Source organism: Electrophorus electricus, chromosome 22 (assembly GCF_041902795.1).
Source record: "Electrophorus electricus isolate QZ-2024a chromosome 22, ASM4190279v1, whole genome shotgun sequence".
Classification (NCBI taxonomy): domain Eukaryota; kingdom Metazoa; phylum Chordata; class Actinopteri; order Gymnotiformes; family Gymnotidae; genus Electrophorus; species Electrophorus electricus.
Window position 1 is genome coordinate 3,635,001 of NC_137518.1, and position 18,875 is coordinate 3,653,875.

Sequence of the window (18,875 nt, forward strand, 5' to 3'; positions counted from 1 at the left end):
CAGCCCTACAGAGGCTATATCAGTACTGTAGAGGAGATATCAGTACTGTAGGGAGGTGTTAATGCTGTAATGATATAAGTGCTACTACTAGAAGAGATATCAGTAATATGGGACAGATTTAAATAATATAGAGGGGATACAACGACAGAGTGGGATATTCAGTGTATAGGAGTTAGCCAATACAGCAGTACTGTAAGGGAGCTATCGGTACTGTAGGTCTCCTAAGAAAGTCTCTCCCTTTCTTGGGTTGCCTGAGAGAGGTTTTCTAAGTTTCAGTGGTTGCTCATGAAGGACATATTGTTATGACTTTTTCAGACTAAGCAAATACACAATAGAAACTCACTAAAACCAGTCAAAATGTGCACTGTTGCATTTCGATTTCAGGGGCTGATTAAACTATCTTAGCACTGAGTGTACTGCTTCATGGTTTACATTTGCACATAGAATGAAAAGTGTGGTGAGTTGTTATTGTTTTATTTCCCAGGATGGGTGCTAAGCCTCGCGCACACCTTAACTTAAGTGCCAAAGGATACAGTGAAGGGAGAGTTACCCTGTTAAATATTAACTTGGAGAAGGAATTTTCCTCATATAGAAAAGTTTTTACGAAACAGTCTTCTCTCTATTTCTCCAGCGTGCAAAAAGAATGTCTGCAAAACTGCAGACCCCCGAGTCCCACGTGCATTGCTTTCATAGCCTGCTCATGAATGATCACCAATCCCAGTGATGTCATGCTTCTCTCTCTCTCTCTCTCTCTCTCTCTCTCTCTCTCTGCTGCCATATCAAACACTTCTTTTCTTTTAAAAACTTTTCTTTGCATTGTGGGAATACTTATTTTATTCATGTCGTTCTAATGAGTTTTATGTTGTAAGGTTTGTAATGTAGATTGTCAGACACAAGAGTAAATCTATTAAAGACATTTATTTAAAGATTAGGAACAAGGTTATTTCAGTGGAACAACACTGTCTTCATTTCACAGACAGAAATAAAGAGGTTTTAACATTCTGGAAATAAATATGATTAAAAAGATATCAAAATAAAAGCTTATTTTAAAATAAAACCCATAACCCGACATCCATGTTCCTTTCTTCTTGACCCTGTGTGTGTGTGTGTGTGTGTGTGTGTGTGTGTGTGTGTGTGTGTGTGTGTGTGTGTGTGTGTGTCTGTCTCATGTAATGGTTTCCTCCTAACCTTCTTGGCCTGGGGTTGCCATGTTCTGAGGTAAACTCCCCCTGCTGTTCATCTGTGAATACATGCCATCTGTGTTAACACGTGTGTCCTAACATTGTCTGACCTCAGTGGACACCAATTCCCTGAATCCCACTGCATTCATAACCTACATGAGCTATGTCAACTGAAACTACTGCTATGTGCACACCATTATCCCTCCGACGATGGCGAAAGTAGACATGATTTGAAAACTGACTCCTGACCAATTTCAATTCATTGTATTGTTTTTGAATCAATAACAAACTGGTAACATAAGAGTTAAGAAGTATTTTTAATCTGTATGGCCATAAAAAGGAACATTCTATTTATTTTCTATAGTATAATTGGTTTTTCCCTATTACTTCAGATGATAGCAGATTAAAAACTACGTTTCCCACGAGCAAGATGTCTGCTGGGTTTAGGACCACTTCCTTCCATGGGGTCCCGCGAGGAGTCCTACAGTCATATTCTCATCAGATAACCATCTTCTACTGCCCTCATTTCTTAGCTAATTAAAGAACAATTAAACCTGATCTGAGCAAATGCAATTAAGGTGAACTTGTGCTGAGCTAAAATGTATCCTTTTCCTACTCAGAAATACTTTAAATAAGAATTGACACACATTTGAAGTATTATTATTATTATTATTATTATTATTGTAAACTATGAACTCATAAGGTACATTCCATTTAAACACAACTTGAATAAAGACATTAGCCTCCCATTTAATTGACTGTCAATAGATAACATCGACTGCACCATTTTTATTCAGCTTATCAAGAATTACTAGGGCTCCCCCTGCTGGTGCATATATGAAATGACATTAAATAGTGGGCGAAAACAAGCCCACTGGTAGCGCGCCTCACTCATGAGCTGTCAGCTGGCATACTCATGGCAAACGTGCACACAAAGGCCGCTTCTGACGCATGCCATGAGTCGTCCAGTGGATTATACCCGTCCCATGATTACAGCATGATGTCTCCAGTAGGCAGAGGGGAGAAAGTGTGAGCTGAAGCGCAATTTTCACAGCTATGTCCACAGCAGGACGCCCAATCAAGGCTGTGAGCGTGTTTGATGTGGTGTATGGATGGTGTGTGTGTGTGTGTGTGTGTGTGTGTGCGTGTGTGTGTGTGTGTGCGCAGGTATGTGTGCACATGCGTGTGAGGTTTCTATGTGATGCGTGCGTGCATATGTGTGTGGTGTGTGTGTATGTTGTGTGTGTGTGTACAGTGTGGGAAGTGTGTGTGGCATTTGGATATTATAGGAGACGGTTGTGGGCAACAGGAGGTCACAGAGTGAGGAGGCTAGAATGTATAGCACATGTGGAAGAGGTTATGAACCTGGGGAGTATCTGTGGTATGGTGTGTGTGTGTGTGTGTGTGTGTGTGTTGGGGGCGCTGGAATGTGTAGCACATGTGGAAGAAGTTATGAACCTGGGGAGTATCTGTGGTATGGTGTGTGTAGGGGGGGGGGGTGTATCTGTGGTGAATTAGAGGTCTGATTACCCACGTTGCTGTTAGCCGCAGCAGGCTGTGAGTCTCTGCTATGAAATTACATTATGACTCACTTCCTCCCTTTTGTTTGGTCTGTTAATGCCAAATGACTAAGACTCGTACGCTCTGTAATGCACCGAAGCCACAACAACGCAGAAAAAGCCCTCTTCATATGGTTTTGTTTGGTGTGCTTTCTGCTCAGAAACGATAAAGCACTATTCTCACTCTCCATCCCTCTGACCCTCTTAAACCTGCCCCTTCCTCCTACTCCTGCCTCCCCTGACCAATCCAGACTCTGACAGCCTCTCCAGCCTGATGCAGCCCAGCCAATCGGATGGCGAGGAGCAGCTGGAACGGCTGCAGCAGGCAGAGCTTACGCGTACCAGACCCATGTCTCTGTGGAAGGCGGGAACTGTTCAGGCCTGGCTCGAGGTTGTCATGGCAATGCCTATGTACATCCAAGCCTGCTCTGAGAATGTCAAGGGTGGAAAGGTATGACATCAGCCCAGCGCCGTTCTTCTGTTCCTCCCAGAAGCCCTCGGGACCGTCATTAAGACTGATATCACCTTTCGGCGATTTCTCGTTTAAATAATGGCTCTCCCTATACAAACAGCCAGCTTCAAAAGCGATCACTGTTTCAGGAACAAGCAGCAACAGATAAAATAAAATTCTCATATTTCAGTTGTAAAATAGTGTGTGTGTGTGTGTGGGGGGGGGGTTAAGGGTGGGTGAATATTTGCAATAGCTGAAGGAGTGAAGCGATGAATGATTAGCTGGCATGGGGGTGGGCGGAGGCGTGCCCAGGCTGGGAGCTGACGGTGCTGCCCTCCCGCTGTAGGTCCTTCTGGGCCTGACGGACGAGGACCTGGAGCTGGGACTGGGTGTCAGCACTCCTCTGCACCGCAGAAAGCTCCGACTGGCCATCGAAGACTACCGGGAGGCAGAGAGCGGAGCAGGGTGACTGACACACACACACACACACACACAGCTAAACTAGTAGATCATTCAAATGCACAATAAAATAAGCCAAGCTCATGTATTTAACATCGATTGTTGACACATGATACTGTCTGTAAAACTTGAATTCCCCTTTGTGAACAGATCAGCCAAACATGTCTGTGAATAGACAGAGTGACATGGTAGCATAACACCAGCTGCTATTCACTTGCATTCACCGTTAGCCACAGTAGCTACTTTTAAGACTACATAAATAATGATCTCGGGCGAACGTCCCCCACCCCAGGTTGTCCAAGGCAGCCGACATGGACCATCGGTGGGTGTGTAAGACGTGGCTTAGCGACGTGGGCCTGCCACAGTACGCGCAGGTGTTTCAGACTCAGCTGGTGGACGGCAGAGTGCTGTGCTCGCTGACCCGCCAAGACCTGGAGACCGACTTCAGCATCACCAACCAGTTCCACGTCAGAAGCTTGTTAGCGGGTATCCAGCTCCTGCTGTTAGTGGGCTTGGACAAAGAGGTGAGGGGGTCAGGGGGTGTCGAGGTTAGGGTCTGTATAGAGACTTAATGTTTTGGTTTGCATATGTGTGTCTGCATGTGTTTGTGTGTGAGGATGTGTGCAAGTGTGCGTTCGTGCGTTTGTGTGTGTGTTTGTTCATGTGCATGCGTGTGTGCATGTTTATGCGTGTGTGTGTGTGTGTAATGTGTTGGTTCTCCTCTTAGGTTTTGCAGGCCCGCCGGGCGCAATGTGAGCACCAGGACGTTGACCCCGTAGTGTGGAGCAATCATCGGGTCATTAAGTGGGTCAGGGACATCGATCTGAAGGTGTGGTGGAGCCAGAGTCACAAAAGATCTGTCAAAATACAAGTCCTTTTATTTCCCCATGAGCTGTGAACCTGTGACAGTCGTCTGACAACCGATGGCAGGCTGTGTGATGGGGTCTCACTCCAGCACATTCTTTAGGGCGGCCGGATATGTAAATGGCTTGAATACGGAGTTACTTCCAGTGTGTCCAGAGGCCGTGTAGAGCGGCTGTCCTGTATGAACAGTTCTCCCCCTCTGCAGAGTACCTGACCTCCATATTCACTGACTGTTTCTCAAAGAGGCCAAAAACTCTGCAGCTCAGTTAAAGTGTGCCATCAGCATTAGCTGTGCTGATTACCTGATGTAGGGTGTGTGTGTGAGAGTGCATGCGTGCGTGCGTGTGTGTAATGGCGAAATGAACTTTTCTGCGTCTGTCAACATACAGTGTAGGTCCATTTTTTTTGGTTATTGTGGTTTGTTTTGTTTTTTTTTACACTTAAAAGCCTGCATTACAGCTTTGTTTGATTTTAGACCTGTCCTGGAGAATGACATCACACAGCATTGCCTAACCCTCTCTCCCTCCCACCCCCTCCCACAATTTCAGAGGACCATACGCCATTGGACAAACAGCTGCTCGTCTGTTTCGTGGCCAGGGTTTAAATGATTGACTTGGCTAGTCAAGGCCATTCCACTTGCCTTGACCTGATGACTGCAGCTGCTTTAGCGCGATGCTTTGTTTGGCTGTCCGGTTACAGTGTCCTGCATCCATATGCTTGGCTGTCTGGCTACAGGGTACAGTGTCCTGCATTCATAGGCTCGGATGTGTGCTTTTAAGGTGCCTCTGTCCACTGCAGTCCTCATCCGGACACAGATGACCACAGTAACGCTTTTGTTAAGAGAAGGACACACGGCCCCTGAGAACATACAGCACCAGTCAAAAGTCTGGACACACCTACTCTGTTTATTTGTACTATTTTCTACATTTTAAAAAACAGGGATGGTACCAAACCAATGAACTAACACCTGTGTGATGATGCTGTGGTAAACAGATATTGACTGTGTTAGATTTGCGATTATTTGAAGGAACCATCCGGCACTTTGATGACAGTTTTGCGCTCTTGCTGTTCTCTGAACCTGCTTCATGAGGCACCACTTGTGGTGCTTTTCCATCGGTCTTGAAGACCTTCTCACACGTGCTGAGCACTTGTAGGGTGAGGAACCAAAGTTCTGCAACTACCGAGGGTGCATCTAGAACTGTGTGTGTGTGTGTGTGTGTGTGTGTGTGTGTATGCGCACTTACACCTTTATCAAATAATATAATAATAAATTTAAGCATAATCCATTAGATTAAAATGCCTTTATTACTAATAAAACCATACATTAAGTCAGGTGTGTCCAAACCTTTGACTGGTACTGTACATGCTTGTGATTCGTGTCACAGGCCCTCTGCTCTAGATACAGAGTTTTGTTCTTTCTTCATAACTTCCTTTCAGACCTACATACCTTCAGATTAATGCCACAGATCACACACATTTTTCCCTGTTTAACTACAACATGCTAAATAGTATGTCAGCCTCGAATCACATGTAACGAATATCCTGCCGTAATGTTCTCAGAGGACGCATGCTTGCAATGCCAGCGTGCTTCCACGATCAGATGGAGGTCCGCACGTTTGGCGGCGTTCTCACGTCTTTCCCCCGTGACAGGAGTATGCCGACAGCCTGCAGAACAGCGGGGTCCACGGAGCCGTGATGGTCCTCGATCCATCCTTCAGTGCTGGGAGCTTGGCAAAGACCTTAGAGATCCCCAGCAACAAGCACATGATCCACCGGCACCTGTACGAGGAGATGAAGGTGTTGTTGAATCCAGCGCGGTGAGTCTCGCACGCTCGCACTGCACCCCGTGACCCCACGCTACTCTTAGGGTGCGTTCAGACTCGATAACAAATACCTGGACAGAGACCGACTGAGCAGGTGGGTCATGGGACGTGACGTCTCAAGGCGCGACGCTAAACGCACCGTGAGAGAGCAGGGTGCATTATAAACAAGCAGAGGATAACCTTCTGCCACTGCTTGCTGTGTTTCCAGTTGGTAAAAATAATACCAGATATACACAATACCGATTAGAGCAAAATAGTGTATTATATATACTACATTGGACTAAAATGTAAGAATGTATCATTTTCTTGTTTGGTCCAGACCACAGGAATGTGACTTTAAATGTGACTACTTCATTCTATTTTGATCAAAAAGCTGATTTACCGACAATAATCTATTTTCAGTTGTTTACATTAAGGCCACGTTCAAATTACCAGGCTGAAATGACTCACGTGTGATTTTCCCCTTAGTATAAACATTCTGGGGTTTTTTTGGTTTTTTTTGTTTTTGGTTTTTTTCATGGCTGTGTGAACGCACAAATCTGATCTTTTCCGATCAGCTTCGAATTACTTTCATATGTAGTCCAAAATCGGACATGTATCCGATTTGTGGTCACGCGTAACGTGAACCCTTCAGATAGGAGTCCGCGCGGATTTTTGCCTGTGCGCATGTCACCATTAGCCACCACTGACACCGACAGGTCTTACCTTCCTTCGCCTCCGTAACCTTAACACGTCTGTCGCCCTCCAAAATGCGATGAGCTTCCTACAGTGTCCCGTTCGCCAGTTTTAGTACCGTGAGTCGTCTTGTTGGTCAGCACGTATCAGTGTGCGCTGATGCAGACCGTTTCGGAGCGCAGACGCGTTCACGTTACAGGCAGACATAGGTCACTTGCAGGTATGAATGCAAACCGTCAAGCCAGGTGAATGCAGCCAGAGCAAAAACAAATGAAACGGGGAGGTGTGGCGCGTACCGTGACCGCAGCCTTCGTTGCAAAGCACAAACATGTTGTTGAAAACAGATCATACGGTGGGGCAGGTCAGAAAACCTTTGTCGTCTCTGCTAAGCGTCGGACGTGATCTCTCCGCAGGAGCAGTCAGCACCAGGAGTCCAACAGGAAAGACGGAACGCCAAAACAGTCACCTGCCTCCACCTGCCGCTACGCTGAAGAGGGGAACCTCAGAGTGAGAGCCGCCATGGTATAGGCCGTTGGCTGCGCTCCTGCTCATGACTCCGCCCCCATACTGTTTACACCTGTTTATATACATAAACCACACCCTATCCATGACTCCGCCCCCATACTGTTTACACCTGTTTATATACCTAAACCACACCCTCTACATAACTCCGCCCCATACTGTTTACACCTGTTTATATACATAAACCACCCCCTCTTCATGACTCCGCCCCATACTCTTTACACCTGCTTATATACATAAACCACACCCTCTCCATGACTCCGCCCCATACTGTTTACACCTGTTTATATACATAAACCACACCCTATCCATGACTCCACCCCCACACTGTTTACACCTGTTTATATACATAAACCACACCCTATCCATGACTCCACCCCCACACTGTTTACACCTGTTTATATACATAAACCACACCCTATCCATGATTCCACCCCCACACTGTTTACACCTGTTTATATACATAAACCACACCCTCTCCATGACTCCACCCCATACTGTTTACACCTGTTTATATACATAAACCACACCCTATCCATGACTCCACCCCCACACTGTTTACACCTGTTTATATACATAAACCACACCCTATCCATGACTCCACCCCATACAGTTTACCCCGTTTATATACATAAACCACACCCTCTCCATGACTCCGCCCCCACACTGTTTACACCTGATTATATACATAAACCATATATATAAAACCCCGCCCCCAATACGATTTATGTCTTTTTTTTTATCCTATATACAACCTCACCCCCTGATCATAACCCCTCCAACATACTGGTTATTTTTGGGTCTGTTTATCCTAACTCCACTCCTGTACGTAACTCCACTCCTGTATGTAACCCTGCTGTCCAACGATGATGTTATCTTTGACAGTACCTCACTGTATAATGCTGCGTAACAGAATGAATCTTCTGTCAAACACTCTTCAGAGTCCCTTGAGGTTCAACCCCAAAATTCCTGGTGGGCGGGATCTGAGTTTCCATGGCAACTGTGGATCCTTGCCCAGAGAGGAGCGAGTGAAGGCCCTTCCCAGGTCCAAAGGCAGCCCCATGCACGGCTTCTCGAGCGTAGAGATCACTAACATCTAGAGCTGTGGACGACATACGAGCCCAAACCGGTGACCCCTCCACAGAGGAAGGGCCACCTGCCGTGGTTGTCATGCCCATCATCACAGTCAGAAAAGGGCTTGGTTCTGTCTTTTGTTTGTATATATTTTTTCTTTTTACAAATTTTCAGTGCATAAAAGGTGCATAGAAAGGATTCTAATCTGTAGAGTTTATATAGAATTTACATACTTTTCTCATGTAAATTCCCTGTTAAATATTTGATGTATCTTTCACCAAGTGAAGACTGACACCATATGAGAGACTTTGGCTATTGGGTAACTAAAATACTACTCGTCACAGAAGCACAAGTCCTGACGACAATGAGCTGTAAGACAGAGAGAAGCAGTCTGGCCGAACAGGGTCAGAAGAAATCAAAACCAGATGCTCTGATATATAATGCCTGCATTTGATACAAACCACTCACCATCCTGTATCGTATGTGTGCATGCCTTGGGTTATGACAACAGCGCGAGAGAGAGAGAGAGAGAGAGAGAGAGAGAGAGAGAGAGAGAGGGGGTGGGTGGGTATGTTGTTGAATAATCCAAATGCCACAGCAAACTACTCTTTCTCTTTCTCTTTGTTTTAAAAGAGGGAAAAACCTCCTGAAAACCACACACATTCTGTTGATGTCTGTTAAGATTGTTGTTTTCCAAGATTTATTTGAATGTCAGTTCATGAAGGCAGCAGCCGCAGTTCTGATTAGGTGGGCACAGGAGGAGCCACACTGAACCCACATGAGCCTCCGAAGGATCAGTCTGTTTATTCAAGCTGGAAATTTGCTTATTCAATGTACAAAATATTCATTATACAAAAATGTTAGAAAAAAAATGTGCTTGTTGAGAAGCTGAAGGCAGGAAAAAAAAAATCATTTGTGTGTGATTTTTTTCCCTTTTGTCAGTATTGTTAAGGCCTGTCTTGTCATGCATGCAATTCAGTTGATCTGCTCTGGTGTTTGTTACAGAAGACCTCATTTACTACGAGCTCAACAATCATGTGTGTCATTGACAACCGGCTGCCACTTTGACAAATACACACTATAAAACCCGATTCATTTTATAAAGTCTGCAGACACACCCCTAGTGACCCAGGCCCCACCCATAGTGACACAGGCCACACCTCTTGACAAAAAGGCCACACCCTACTGGCCCTGCTTTCCTCAACGGTCAAACAGGTCTTTCAACTTGATGTGTGTTAGACCCTGAGCAACACTTCACATGCTGTTACAACCAGTCCTGGTAAGGAGTGTTCCATAACTGTGTCAGACTGAATCACCTCAGCATTCCCACATGATTTAAACAAGGTCCTGTTTGTTGCTTTAGGTCTACTTCTCCTCCCAGATACTGTAACATCTAATTTTAAACTGCTTAATCTGATTTTTAAACTGCTTAATGATTATGTCCTACTGATGCGCAGTGTAAAAGGTGGAACAGGTTACAAAAAAGACACATCAGGAAATTTTCAGGTGATTGTTATAGTCAGAACTCATTTTTGTCTTGTGCCATCGGTGAAAAATGTGGAATACATCTCTATAGGGCGTTTTCATCTGTATCACTGACATGATCTGTACAGATAATAATAAAACATTGCTGTGTTTTTCTCCATCATTTTTATCAAACGGAGCCACCAAAAAGGTGGATCTGATGCTTTTTTTCATTAAATGTTCCTGAATTTTTATTCAGTTTTGTCAGATTCTGTGAGAAGCAGGATGAGCATAAACTGAACAGGACGGGTCTGCTTCCCCTTCTGCTAGAGACAGTACAGAATTACAACAAAAGGTTTTTTATTTTATATATATATATATATATATATATATATATATATATATATATATATATATATATATATATATATATAAAGTTTATGTAGAATATGTATCTATGTAGAATTTGCTGAATCTACATTTATTATCATATTAACTCTTGTGAAATCAACCACATCCCCTCAGTGGCTCGTGCCCACATCAGTTTTGCCTTTTTGGTGATTTCTAGCATGAATCTTACGACCAGGATCATGAGCACACGAGCCCCTGTGGAAGAGGATGCCCTTGGCCGTGGTGATGCGTTCACCAGGCGCTCCAGCCCACAGCTGAAGTGGCTCGTTCACAGAAGCTCTCCCTCGAATTGCTCTGCTCGTGTAAAATGTTCCGAGACTCCGCTCCTCTCACCGTCATCATTTGCGCCTTTCAGATGAGGTGAAGGTCACATAGGAAGCACGTGCTTTACTTCTATGTAATATAACTGGTTAAATAGTCTGATTCAGTTAGTCGATAGATTGTTTTTTTGGGTTTTTTTTTCTGATTCAGTCACTGACTCATTTGGATGGTAACGCCTGTGAGATTCTGTAAATCACTTGGCAGATGTACTCCGTCCTTGACCATTACAGACAATGGGCAGTCCACACTGGTCACGTCAGAAAAGTGCAGAGTGCTTCATAACAAATTTCATTTTCAATCATGGATGACCATGATTGAATTCGGTCTGGGTTTTGTATAATTTTCCTACGCGCTCGAGTGGAGCGAATCACGTTTGCTGCTTGAAAGAAGCAGAGCCTGCTTCGTTTAAATCAATAAATCAATAATCAATACTTTATTTGATTTGTGAACACTTCAGGTAAACGATTGAGTTGTATTTTACACACAGGCCCCCTGTTCCATATTAATTTAAGTGCCACCGTCTGTCCATGTGATCTTTAATTTTTTTACTTTATTATACATGTTGCATTCCTTTGAAAAATAAATCCCAAACATTTAAAAACGTTTCTATTGATACACTGACTTTTACAGCTTTTGCAACAGTTTACCATAGTAAGAGACATTTTAAAACATCTCCAATATTTTACCCCTTCTAACACAACATAAAATGTATGTTTTTGACGCCAGAATCGAGATATTAGGAATTGAATGAGCAAGGTAGGTTCACGAGAATTTGAGCAAAGGAAACGAAAGACAAAAATAAGACTATGCGATTCCTTTGTTTTATCAACCCCCCCCGCGCTGGGAATGACGTGCGTTATGACCAAGCAGCGAAGACAACAATTTTACAATCGGGTTGGTTGGGAGTTTGCGAGTTGATTAGGAAAAAGTTCCGGTTTCTGATCCTCCACCAAATAAAGAGACAAAACGTGAAGGATTCTGGCCGTAAATAGCTCAAAACATCAGTTCGTCGGGCGAAGAAAAGTGCACTAAATTCCGCCGCCGCTGCATTTAGGAGACACACCTGCCCCAGGTACTTGCAAGGGCGTTGCAATGTTGCAAGGGCGTTGAGTCGCGCGGACGTCGTTGAGGTAATATTGATCTTTTCCACGTCACATTGTGTTATTGAAGTAGAGTACGGTTGATTTCTCTTTGTACTTTAACTCTCTTTGTAGCATTCGATGACTTTTTAAGAGAGAGGACGGTGTTTAATTCGTCTAAAATAGGCAGAGTGCTCCAACTAGCCGGTACGCGATCCCGCCGCTCGTGCCCTCCAAACTTTGCAAAAAGTGCTCGCGCGTTCGAAGTCCAAACCTTGTGCGGCGCATCCTACACATCCTACACGCGGCACGGGGTTAGCACAGAGCCCCTATGGCATTGAGCGCGCCGCCATCCGTTCACTTTTGGACGTGCATGTTTTGCTTTTGCTTTTACCGAATACGCAGGCCGGCCTCACTGATAACTGCTGACCGTGTTTCATCACGTGAGGCGCACGGGCTCCGCATCGGTGTCCAGCCTCGACAACGCCCGTTTAGCAACATCCGCACTTTCTGTAGTGCAATGTTCTCTCCGCCCTTAAACCTCCAGTAAGGCAGTGATGCTGTTTTATTTAATACAAAAATAAATGTAAAATGTTTTATTTATGTGGTCAATGATGGTGGAGTCTGAAGAACATTTCTAACTAGTTAATCTCTTAACTGAGCAAACGCATTAAAGGCATCGCCAGTGTGTTTTTAATACATCTCAAGGCATATCCCAATTACAGTATAGCAAGTTCGGTCCTTGTGAGAGTGGATTGTAGAGTGGTTTGAAGTCGCTTGTTTACATTCAGAATGCATCTGTCGTGAATCAGTTTGTTTTACTTTACCTCAAAACTAAGCTGAGTTGCACCCTGAAGTCCGGGTCAGTTCTCTGTATGGGTGCTGGATTGGTGGGTTCTTATCCTGACCAAAATACAGTCTGTTAAATAAAAAAACTTCTCTGGTGCATCATTCTGACCTACTTATTCCTACTTGCTGGAAGACTTCTGCGGACTCTTGGACCCTGCTTGTGTTGTGATCCTACACGGGTGGGTTTGATATTTTCGCTGGATATTGACCTTTCAGTTGGCCTACTCCAGTGTCCTGGTATGTGTTTATGCAACACTTCCCCTTTGTGGAGTGACATGTTGATTAAAAACTGAATTAGCGTATAAGGGAAACGCAAATAAGCAAACAGTATCTGATTATAACTGGGTCAGAAGCTTAAGAACCGAGATCCCTGTGTTTCTGGGCCTTTGAGTGTGGCAACGCTTCCCAGGTTATGCTAAGGGAGGCCTGGCTGACTCCTGCCCTGCCCTGTCGCGGTCCACTGCCGGTCTGGAAGGCTGTTTGTTTAACTTGCAACAATGCCGGCGTCGTCTCCAGGTGTCCACAGGAGCGTGACACGCCGTATCTCAGGAAGAGACTGCTGTCCTGTGATTTAGGAGTAATCATAGATTAATACAATATAATAATAATTCAGTTTATAGAGTTAAGTCTGCTATCTAGCTACATGATGTGACTGTGATTTGCCTTGCAGTATGTTAAACCCACCTGCTGAACCCGCTATGGTCAAATAGTTAAATTTTTTTTAGACCAAAATGATGAGTGTGTCGGGTCACGCGGATGCCCTAATTCGTTAAAACGCCTACTGAACACAGACCTGGAACGGCTGTTATTGGTGAGAATGCTCACCAGCGTGCATGAAAAAAGGAAGGCGAAAAAAGTTCTGGTTAAGTGGGTTAATTTGCCTTGTGCAGTGTGGTGGCAGCAGACGGCCAGTACTGTGGCACTGGATAGAAATGAACGTGTGGTGCAGAAGCGTCACTTTGCAACAACACCGTCTAGCTTGTCATAACTTGTCAGCAGGCACACCTCTTCTTACTGATCCTGTCGTCTTGGGTATATTCAGCGTGCCGTCGTGTGCCGACTCCTACAAGGGTGGAGACCTCCTCTTCCTCCTTCACTTACTTGGCCATTTATTCCCTATTGCATGCATACATTCTCTCTCTCTCTCTCTCTCTCTCTCTCCTCTGAAAGAGAAACCGAGGCGTCTGTCATACAGTAACAGACGTTTGTAACATGCCGACTGAGACGCGTATTGGAGAGCGCGACCTATCCCGCCCTCCGATCGGACATGTTCCACTGTTCTCTCACCTCTGGCATGCCTGAGTTTACCCTGGAAGGGTTTGACTGCCGCCCGGTGAACCTGAGGGGAAGCAGGGTGACCTCGGAGGGTGACCGGTTCCTGTCGCGTGCCCGACTCCAGATTGAATATCCCAGAGGGTTCGCCGGAACGCCGCTCCATCCTGGAGCGGATCCTGCTGTGCGAAGCCTACGGGCGTCTCGCACCCGAGCGTCGCTCTGGGCCTGAGCCGCCGCTCCGTTTTCGCAGGATTTATTCGGCGCGGAAGGGACGTGTGCGCTAATGAGCAGAAACATGACGCTTCTGCGTAGGCTGTGCCGCTAAAAGCCTGAATTTGAAGAGGCTTTCACCTGAGCTACCACCCTGCTCGCATCCCCATTCAGCGCACGCTAGCTGAAGTGCGCACGGGCCCAAGTGAGCAAAGCCGGGTTGTTATGGCAACAGGGAGAGTGGTACACAAGGGGTGTGTGTGTGTGTGTGTGTGTGTGTGTGTGTGTGTGTGTGTGTGTGTGTGTGTGTGTGTGTGTGTGTGTGTGTGTGTGTGTGTGTGTGTGTGTGTGCGCGCACGCACGTGTTTGCATATGCAATGGTTCACACACATTTAGAAAGTCACTTCATAAATTATTAATCATCAGTCTATAATGATTCCAAAATCCCTCAAAACCAATAAAATGCGTCTCCATGGAAACTTCGCCCTCAACTGGGATGTTGGACTTCCCAGGGGACACTGGAGAAAGGGACCCCATTTACCATGTCAAAGCCTGAGAAAAGGTCAAGTACAGATGACCCTTACTTCTCGGCTCTTTGGAAGGTGTTTGCAGACACGCTGTGACCCCTCCAGGAAACCATGCGTCCTGTCAGTGGATTTTCCATGGACATGTTTGTGTTTGGTGTAGGCGCACACTCACAATGCTTCTCTGCCTGTCTTCCAGGTTTCCACTGTGTTTGAACTCCGCAGCTGAGACAGCTGTGTGAAGGACTGCGCGCGCACGCACGCACGTGTGTGTGTGTGTGTGTGTGTGTGTGTGTGTGTGTGTGTGTCGGCGGGGTCTCCCCGGCGTGATGTGTGCCAGCAGGCAGCCCCTGTGTGCGGGGGGCCGGCATCGTCGCTCAGACTCGGCTACCCGTGAAGGCACCAGCCTGGGCTCCCAGTATGCCTTCTGCGCTCTGGGTGTGGGCCTGGTGGCTCTGGGGGTCGTCATGATCCTCTGGAGCGTGGTGCCGGGAGACCCGGCCCGGAACGGGACGGCATCGGGGAACCCAGTCAACGAGGAGACCAAGCAGAAGACGTCGTCGGTGGCCTTTGTGCTGGTGGGGGCCGGTATGGCCATGCTGCTGTTGGCCATGTGTCTGGGGATCCGGAACAAACGCAGCAGCCGCGCCACGCCCAGTGCGGCTGCCGGAACCCAGTACGCTCAGGGAGAGGCAGCGGAAGGGTAAGATCCACGTTTGTTGATTACTGATCAGGACGTTTGTCCTTGAAACAACAAGCTAATCAAAAGCTTTTTCACGAGTTTAGTTTGCTAGGGTTGAAATGGGTCATGATGCCTGAGTCTGTTACCGTTGGCCTGATTTTGAGGTTTGTGGGTGTGTCATACTATAGCATTTGCGGGAATGAACTCCGTGTACAGTACTGACATTGCGTGTTCCTGCAGGGAGGAGCCGGGTCCCAGCTACGACGTCCCCAGCTACGAGGAGGCCGTGACCAGTGGCCGCTACCCCATCCGCCAGAGTAACCTGCGCCAGAGCACCTCCCAGCTCCCTTCCTATGAGGACCTGATCGCTGCCGTGGAGACAGAGGGGGCGGGGCCAGCCAATGGGAGTGGCCAAACCGAGCCCACCCCTGCCCCCAACCCGCAGCCCGTGCGCACTGGCAGCCGGGCCAGCCGCCTGCTCAGGCCGCTGCGCGTGCGCCGGATCAAGTCGGAGAAGCTCCATGTCAAGGACATTCGGCTGGACATCCAGAGCCGTGGGGAGGGAGGCCGCGTGGTCATTGAGCCCCTGACTCCACCCCCCCAGTATGAGGATAAAGTGCCAGAGTTCCCTCCCGAAGCCGTCTGATTGGGCGAGGTCTGGCTGAACATTGCGCGAGCCGGCTGGCTTTCGGGCTGGGTACTTCCTATACATGAGGTCCAGAGACCTTACAGGAACGTTTTGATGGACTCTCGTAATCCTGAATGACGTGAACTCGAATAGATGGACCCTTGGTTGAAATTTTAATAACATGTTCAAAATGCGCAATTGTAATGATGAAATTAATTTTGTAACACTGTTTCAGACTACGTGTAGTGAATTTTGTGATGAAACGGAACCTTCATGTGGTATGATCGTCGTTCGTTCTCTCCTGCCAAAGACTGCGAACTTTCCTCATACAGGTCACCAACGTCGCTCCGTGGTCTCCATGTCCGCCGTACTGACCGAGCGCCTTGCCGTAGCTGATGGGAAACAGAAGCTCATGGAGACCGGTCAGAATGGTCTCATTTGCGGGACGCTGCATGGTGGTAACGCGTCTTCGCCCACTGGACTGCGATTTCATTGGCTGCGGGGATGGTTTGGAGCGCTTTGGGACGGCAGTGGGACTTGTGAGGACCGACTGGATGGAACGTGGTGGGGATTTTTATTTTTTTTATTTTTTATTTTTTCCCCCGTAAACAATTTGAAGGAAGTTCAGAAGAAGACCAACGTCCGCTGAAGTCCAGCGACATCTTCAGTCGAAAGGCTTTTACTTCCAGGAACTTTTGAGAGAAATCCAAAAGAAAGGCACTACTGCGACTCTTTGGGGTTCATTCCATCTTTAAAACACTACACCAAAAGAACGGCACTGCACACCTGTGGGGAAAACCTTTTTCCTCACGTGTGGACTTGCACGGTCGTTTTTGCGTCATAACGTTCACTAAAGTTGGGATGCTGCTGTATTATTCTTTACAGGAGAAAAAAAAAAGATCTTTATGGTATGTTTTGTTTAATGTATTGTAGAATGTGCCACATTTTAGGTAGGTGTGTGTGTACACTGCAAGAAGGAAAAAGCAATCAGAATGATCCACTTTGGCAGTTCTGCACATGACACACCAGCACTGGGTTGAGGGACGTTAGTCATCTTTAAAATTAAAATTCAAAATGATTGTATTTATTTTCTTCCTTTATGAAAATCTGTGCTGGGATTATTATTTTTTTTTTTTTGTATGTAATAAACATGCATGTTTTCTGGTCTTTTCCCCCCCTCCCCCCTTCTGTTTAAATCTTAAACTGCGGTTAGAGTCGTGGCGTCAGGGACCCAATAAGTTTCAATATCTTATTCAACCACTCAGGACTTCCGGCGCACCTCTGGAGGACCCGCAGTCCTCGGATGTTGGGTGAGGACGGGGCCGTACCTAATATTGCGTCCAAGTCATATGAGTATCTGGATCCGTTTACGTTTCTGAAAGCAGGTGTTGTCTAGCTATTTCCAGCTCCAACATACACACACTTCTATGAAGTTACTTTAGGCAGTGTTGCATAAACTGCAGTAGTCGTGCACATTTTTCTCTGGGATTTGCACCAGAGCACTTGGTCATTCCACACCTGTTTGAGATTAGTTTTAGTATAATCTCGTCCTGTTTCTCATACAAAATGGTGCAGCATTGCAGCTGTTCTTGGAGATATATTTTGATGTAAGCCCTACTCACACTTAGTTAATTCCTGCTGCATGGTCGATGAGAGGTCTGTGCGCACTGACGGGATTGGTTCTATGTAGCAAAATTGCGTCAGTCTATTAAGTTGTGAGTAGAGCAGCCGTGCCAAAAAAAATAAAAAAAAGTTTATAACCCTCATTATAGGAGGCGTGACAGCCTGCTAAATGCATCTATTAGGCAGGTGTTCCTGTTTGACTGGCCGCAGAGTATAAAACGTCTCTCCCGTTCATTAGCAAATAACGTTACACGTCCAGTTGACGGTATTTTCGGCTGCACAGCGCTCCCTCGCGGCTGTGTAATGTAACCGCGGCCCCGTCTAACGCTCTGTGATTGGTCGTTAGAAATGACAGCAATGCACTGCCTATCCCGACGGCGCGCGGTTCACGGAGCGTGAAATCCAACGTTAGCGGTGCGGGAGTCCCGGTGTGCTTCCTCCTACCGGCGGCGCCGTGACCGCTGACTTCTCCGTATGATTAAACAAAAATGGTTGCAGTACAGAGATGTTTCTGTCTGGCTAGCAGAAAGACGCCGTCACTTTGGCTCTGTTTTACAAGCACGAAGCTTTTAGGGTGTTTGCAGCACCAGTAACACCCGGCCTGTTTTCCGATGTGAAGCGGAAGGCTACGCACCCAGAGCGCAAGGCCGTTACTCCCGAGGACGTGACTGTCAATCCTCCGTGCAGCCGCGCTTAATGGAAAAGCAATTTAAATTAGCTTCACATGCCGATAACTGACCGTGTGACAGATGGCTGTGTAACATTTATGAAGGTTTGGAAATATATTGTGGTTTACAGCTCACTGATATTTTTCATATATTTATATAAAAATCACTTTTGGTTTGTTGTCAGCAGAAGTACAGGATCGGATTTGACAGTCGTAACTTTATTATTTTTGCATGTTTCTACAGTTCAACAATGTGACCCGTTTTGTGCAAGTGCACGTCTCTGGTCCAGACAGCTGCAGCGCCCGGGCTGAGGTCTGAGCGTGCGTTTCCATTACGAAACCCCGCCCCTTCTGCGCGCGCCAGGGTCTCGGGAAGAAGCGGAGGACTCGAGGAGCTGTATGCCGGGCTCGCGCCTCTTACTGCTTTTGCAGCTGCTATGGTTAGCGGGGGGGGGGTGACAACTGTTCACGGAACAGCCAGCCCGAGGAGTCAGTCACATTCTTGGCTGGGATTCAATGACTGAACCAGACACA

The 18,875-nt window shown here is 46.4% G+C and overlaps 2 protein-coding genes across 15 annotated transcripts in view; both read left to right on the forward strand.

The window, feature by feature from the left end:
- kaznb (kazrin, periplakin interacting protein b) overlaps nucleotides 1–10,316 on the forward strand; it is a 72,247-nt gene extending 61,931 nt beyond the window's left edge. For 10 of the 14 annotated variants that reach the window (XM_035520316.2, XM_035520314.2, XM_035520317.2 and 7 more), the window contains 7 exons: nucleotides 2,992–3,191; nucleotides 3,538–3,656; nucleotides 3,943–4,174; nucleotides 4,378–4,479; nucleotides 6,165–6,331; nucleotides 7,426–7,534; nucleotides 8,476–10,316. In XM_035520316.2, coding sequence (XP_035376209.1) covers nucleotides 2,992–3,191; nucleotides 3,538–3,656; nucleotides 3,943–4,174; nucleotides 4,378–4,479; nucleotides 6,165–6,331; nucleotides 7,426–7,534; nucleotides 8,476–8,634 — 1,088 coding nt within the window. In that variant the 3' untranslated portion in view covers nucleotides 8,635–10,316. Of the gene's footprint in view, nucleotides 1–2,991; nucleotides 3,192–3,537; nucleotides 3,657–3,942; nucleotides 4,175–4,377; nucleotides 6,332–7,425; nucleotides 7,535–8,475 lie in introns of those variants that run through there. The other 4 variants (XM_035520312.2, XR_014119468.1, XM_081705856.1 and 1 more) reach the window with 4 other exon arrangements.
- A 192-nt stretch (nucleotides 10,317–10,508) lies between these two features.
- Nucleotides 10,509–17,209, forward strand: tmem51b (transmembrane protein 51b). Its single transcript, XM_027003101.3, has 3 exons — nucleotides 10,509–11,934; nucleotides 14,941–15,444; nucleotides 15,664–17,209. The coding sequence occupies exons 2-3, from the start codon at nucleotides 15,071–15,073 to the stop codon at nucleotides 16,067–16,069; spliced, it is 780 nt and encodes a 259-aa protein (XP_026858902.2). The 5' UTR covers nucleotides 10,509–11,934; nucleotides 14,941–15,070; the 3' UTR covers nucleotides 16,070–17,209.
- Nucleotides 17,210–18,875: the final 1,666 nt, after the last annotated feature.

Coding starts and splice junctions, on each gene's coding strand:
- tmem51b (XM_027003101.3), top strand. CDS start 15,071: ATGTGTGCCAGCAGGCAGCCCCTGTGTGCGGGGGGCCGGCATCGTCGC. Junction 15,445..15,663: donor CAGGGAGAGGCAGCGGAAGG/GTAAGATCCACG, acceptor GTGTTCCTGCAG/GGAGGAGCCGGGTCCCAGCT.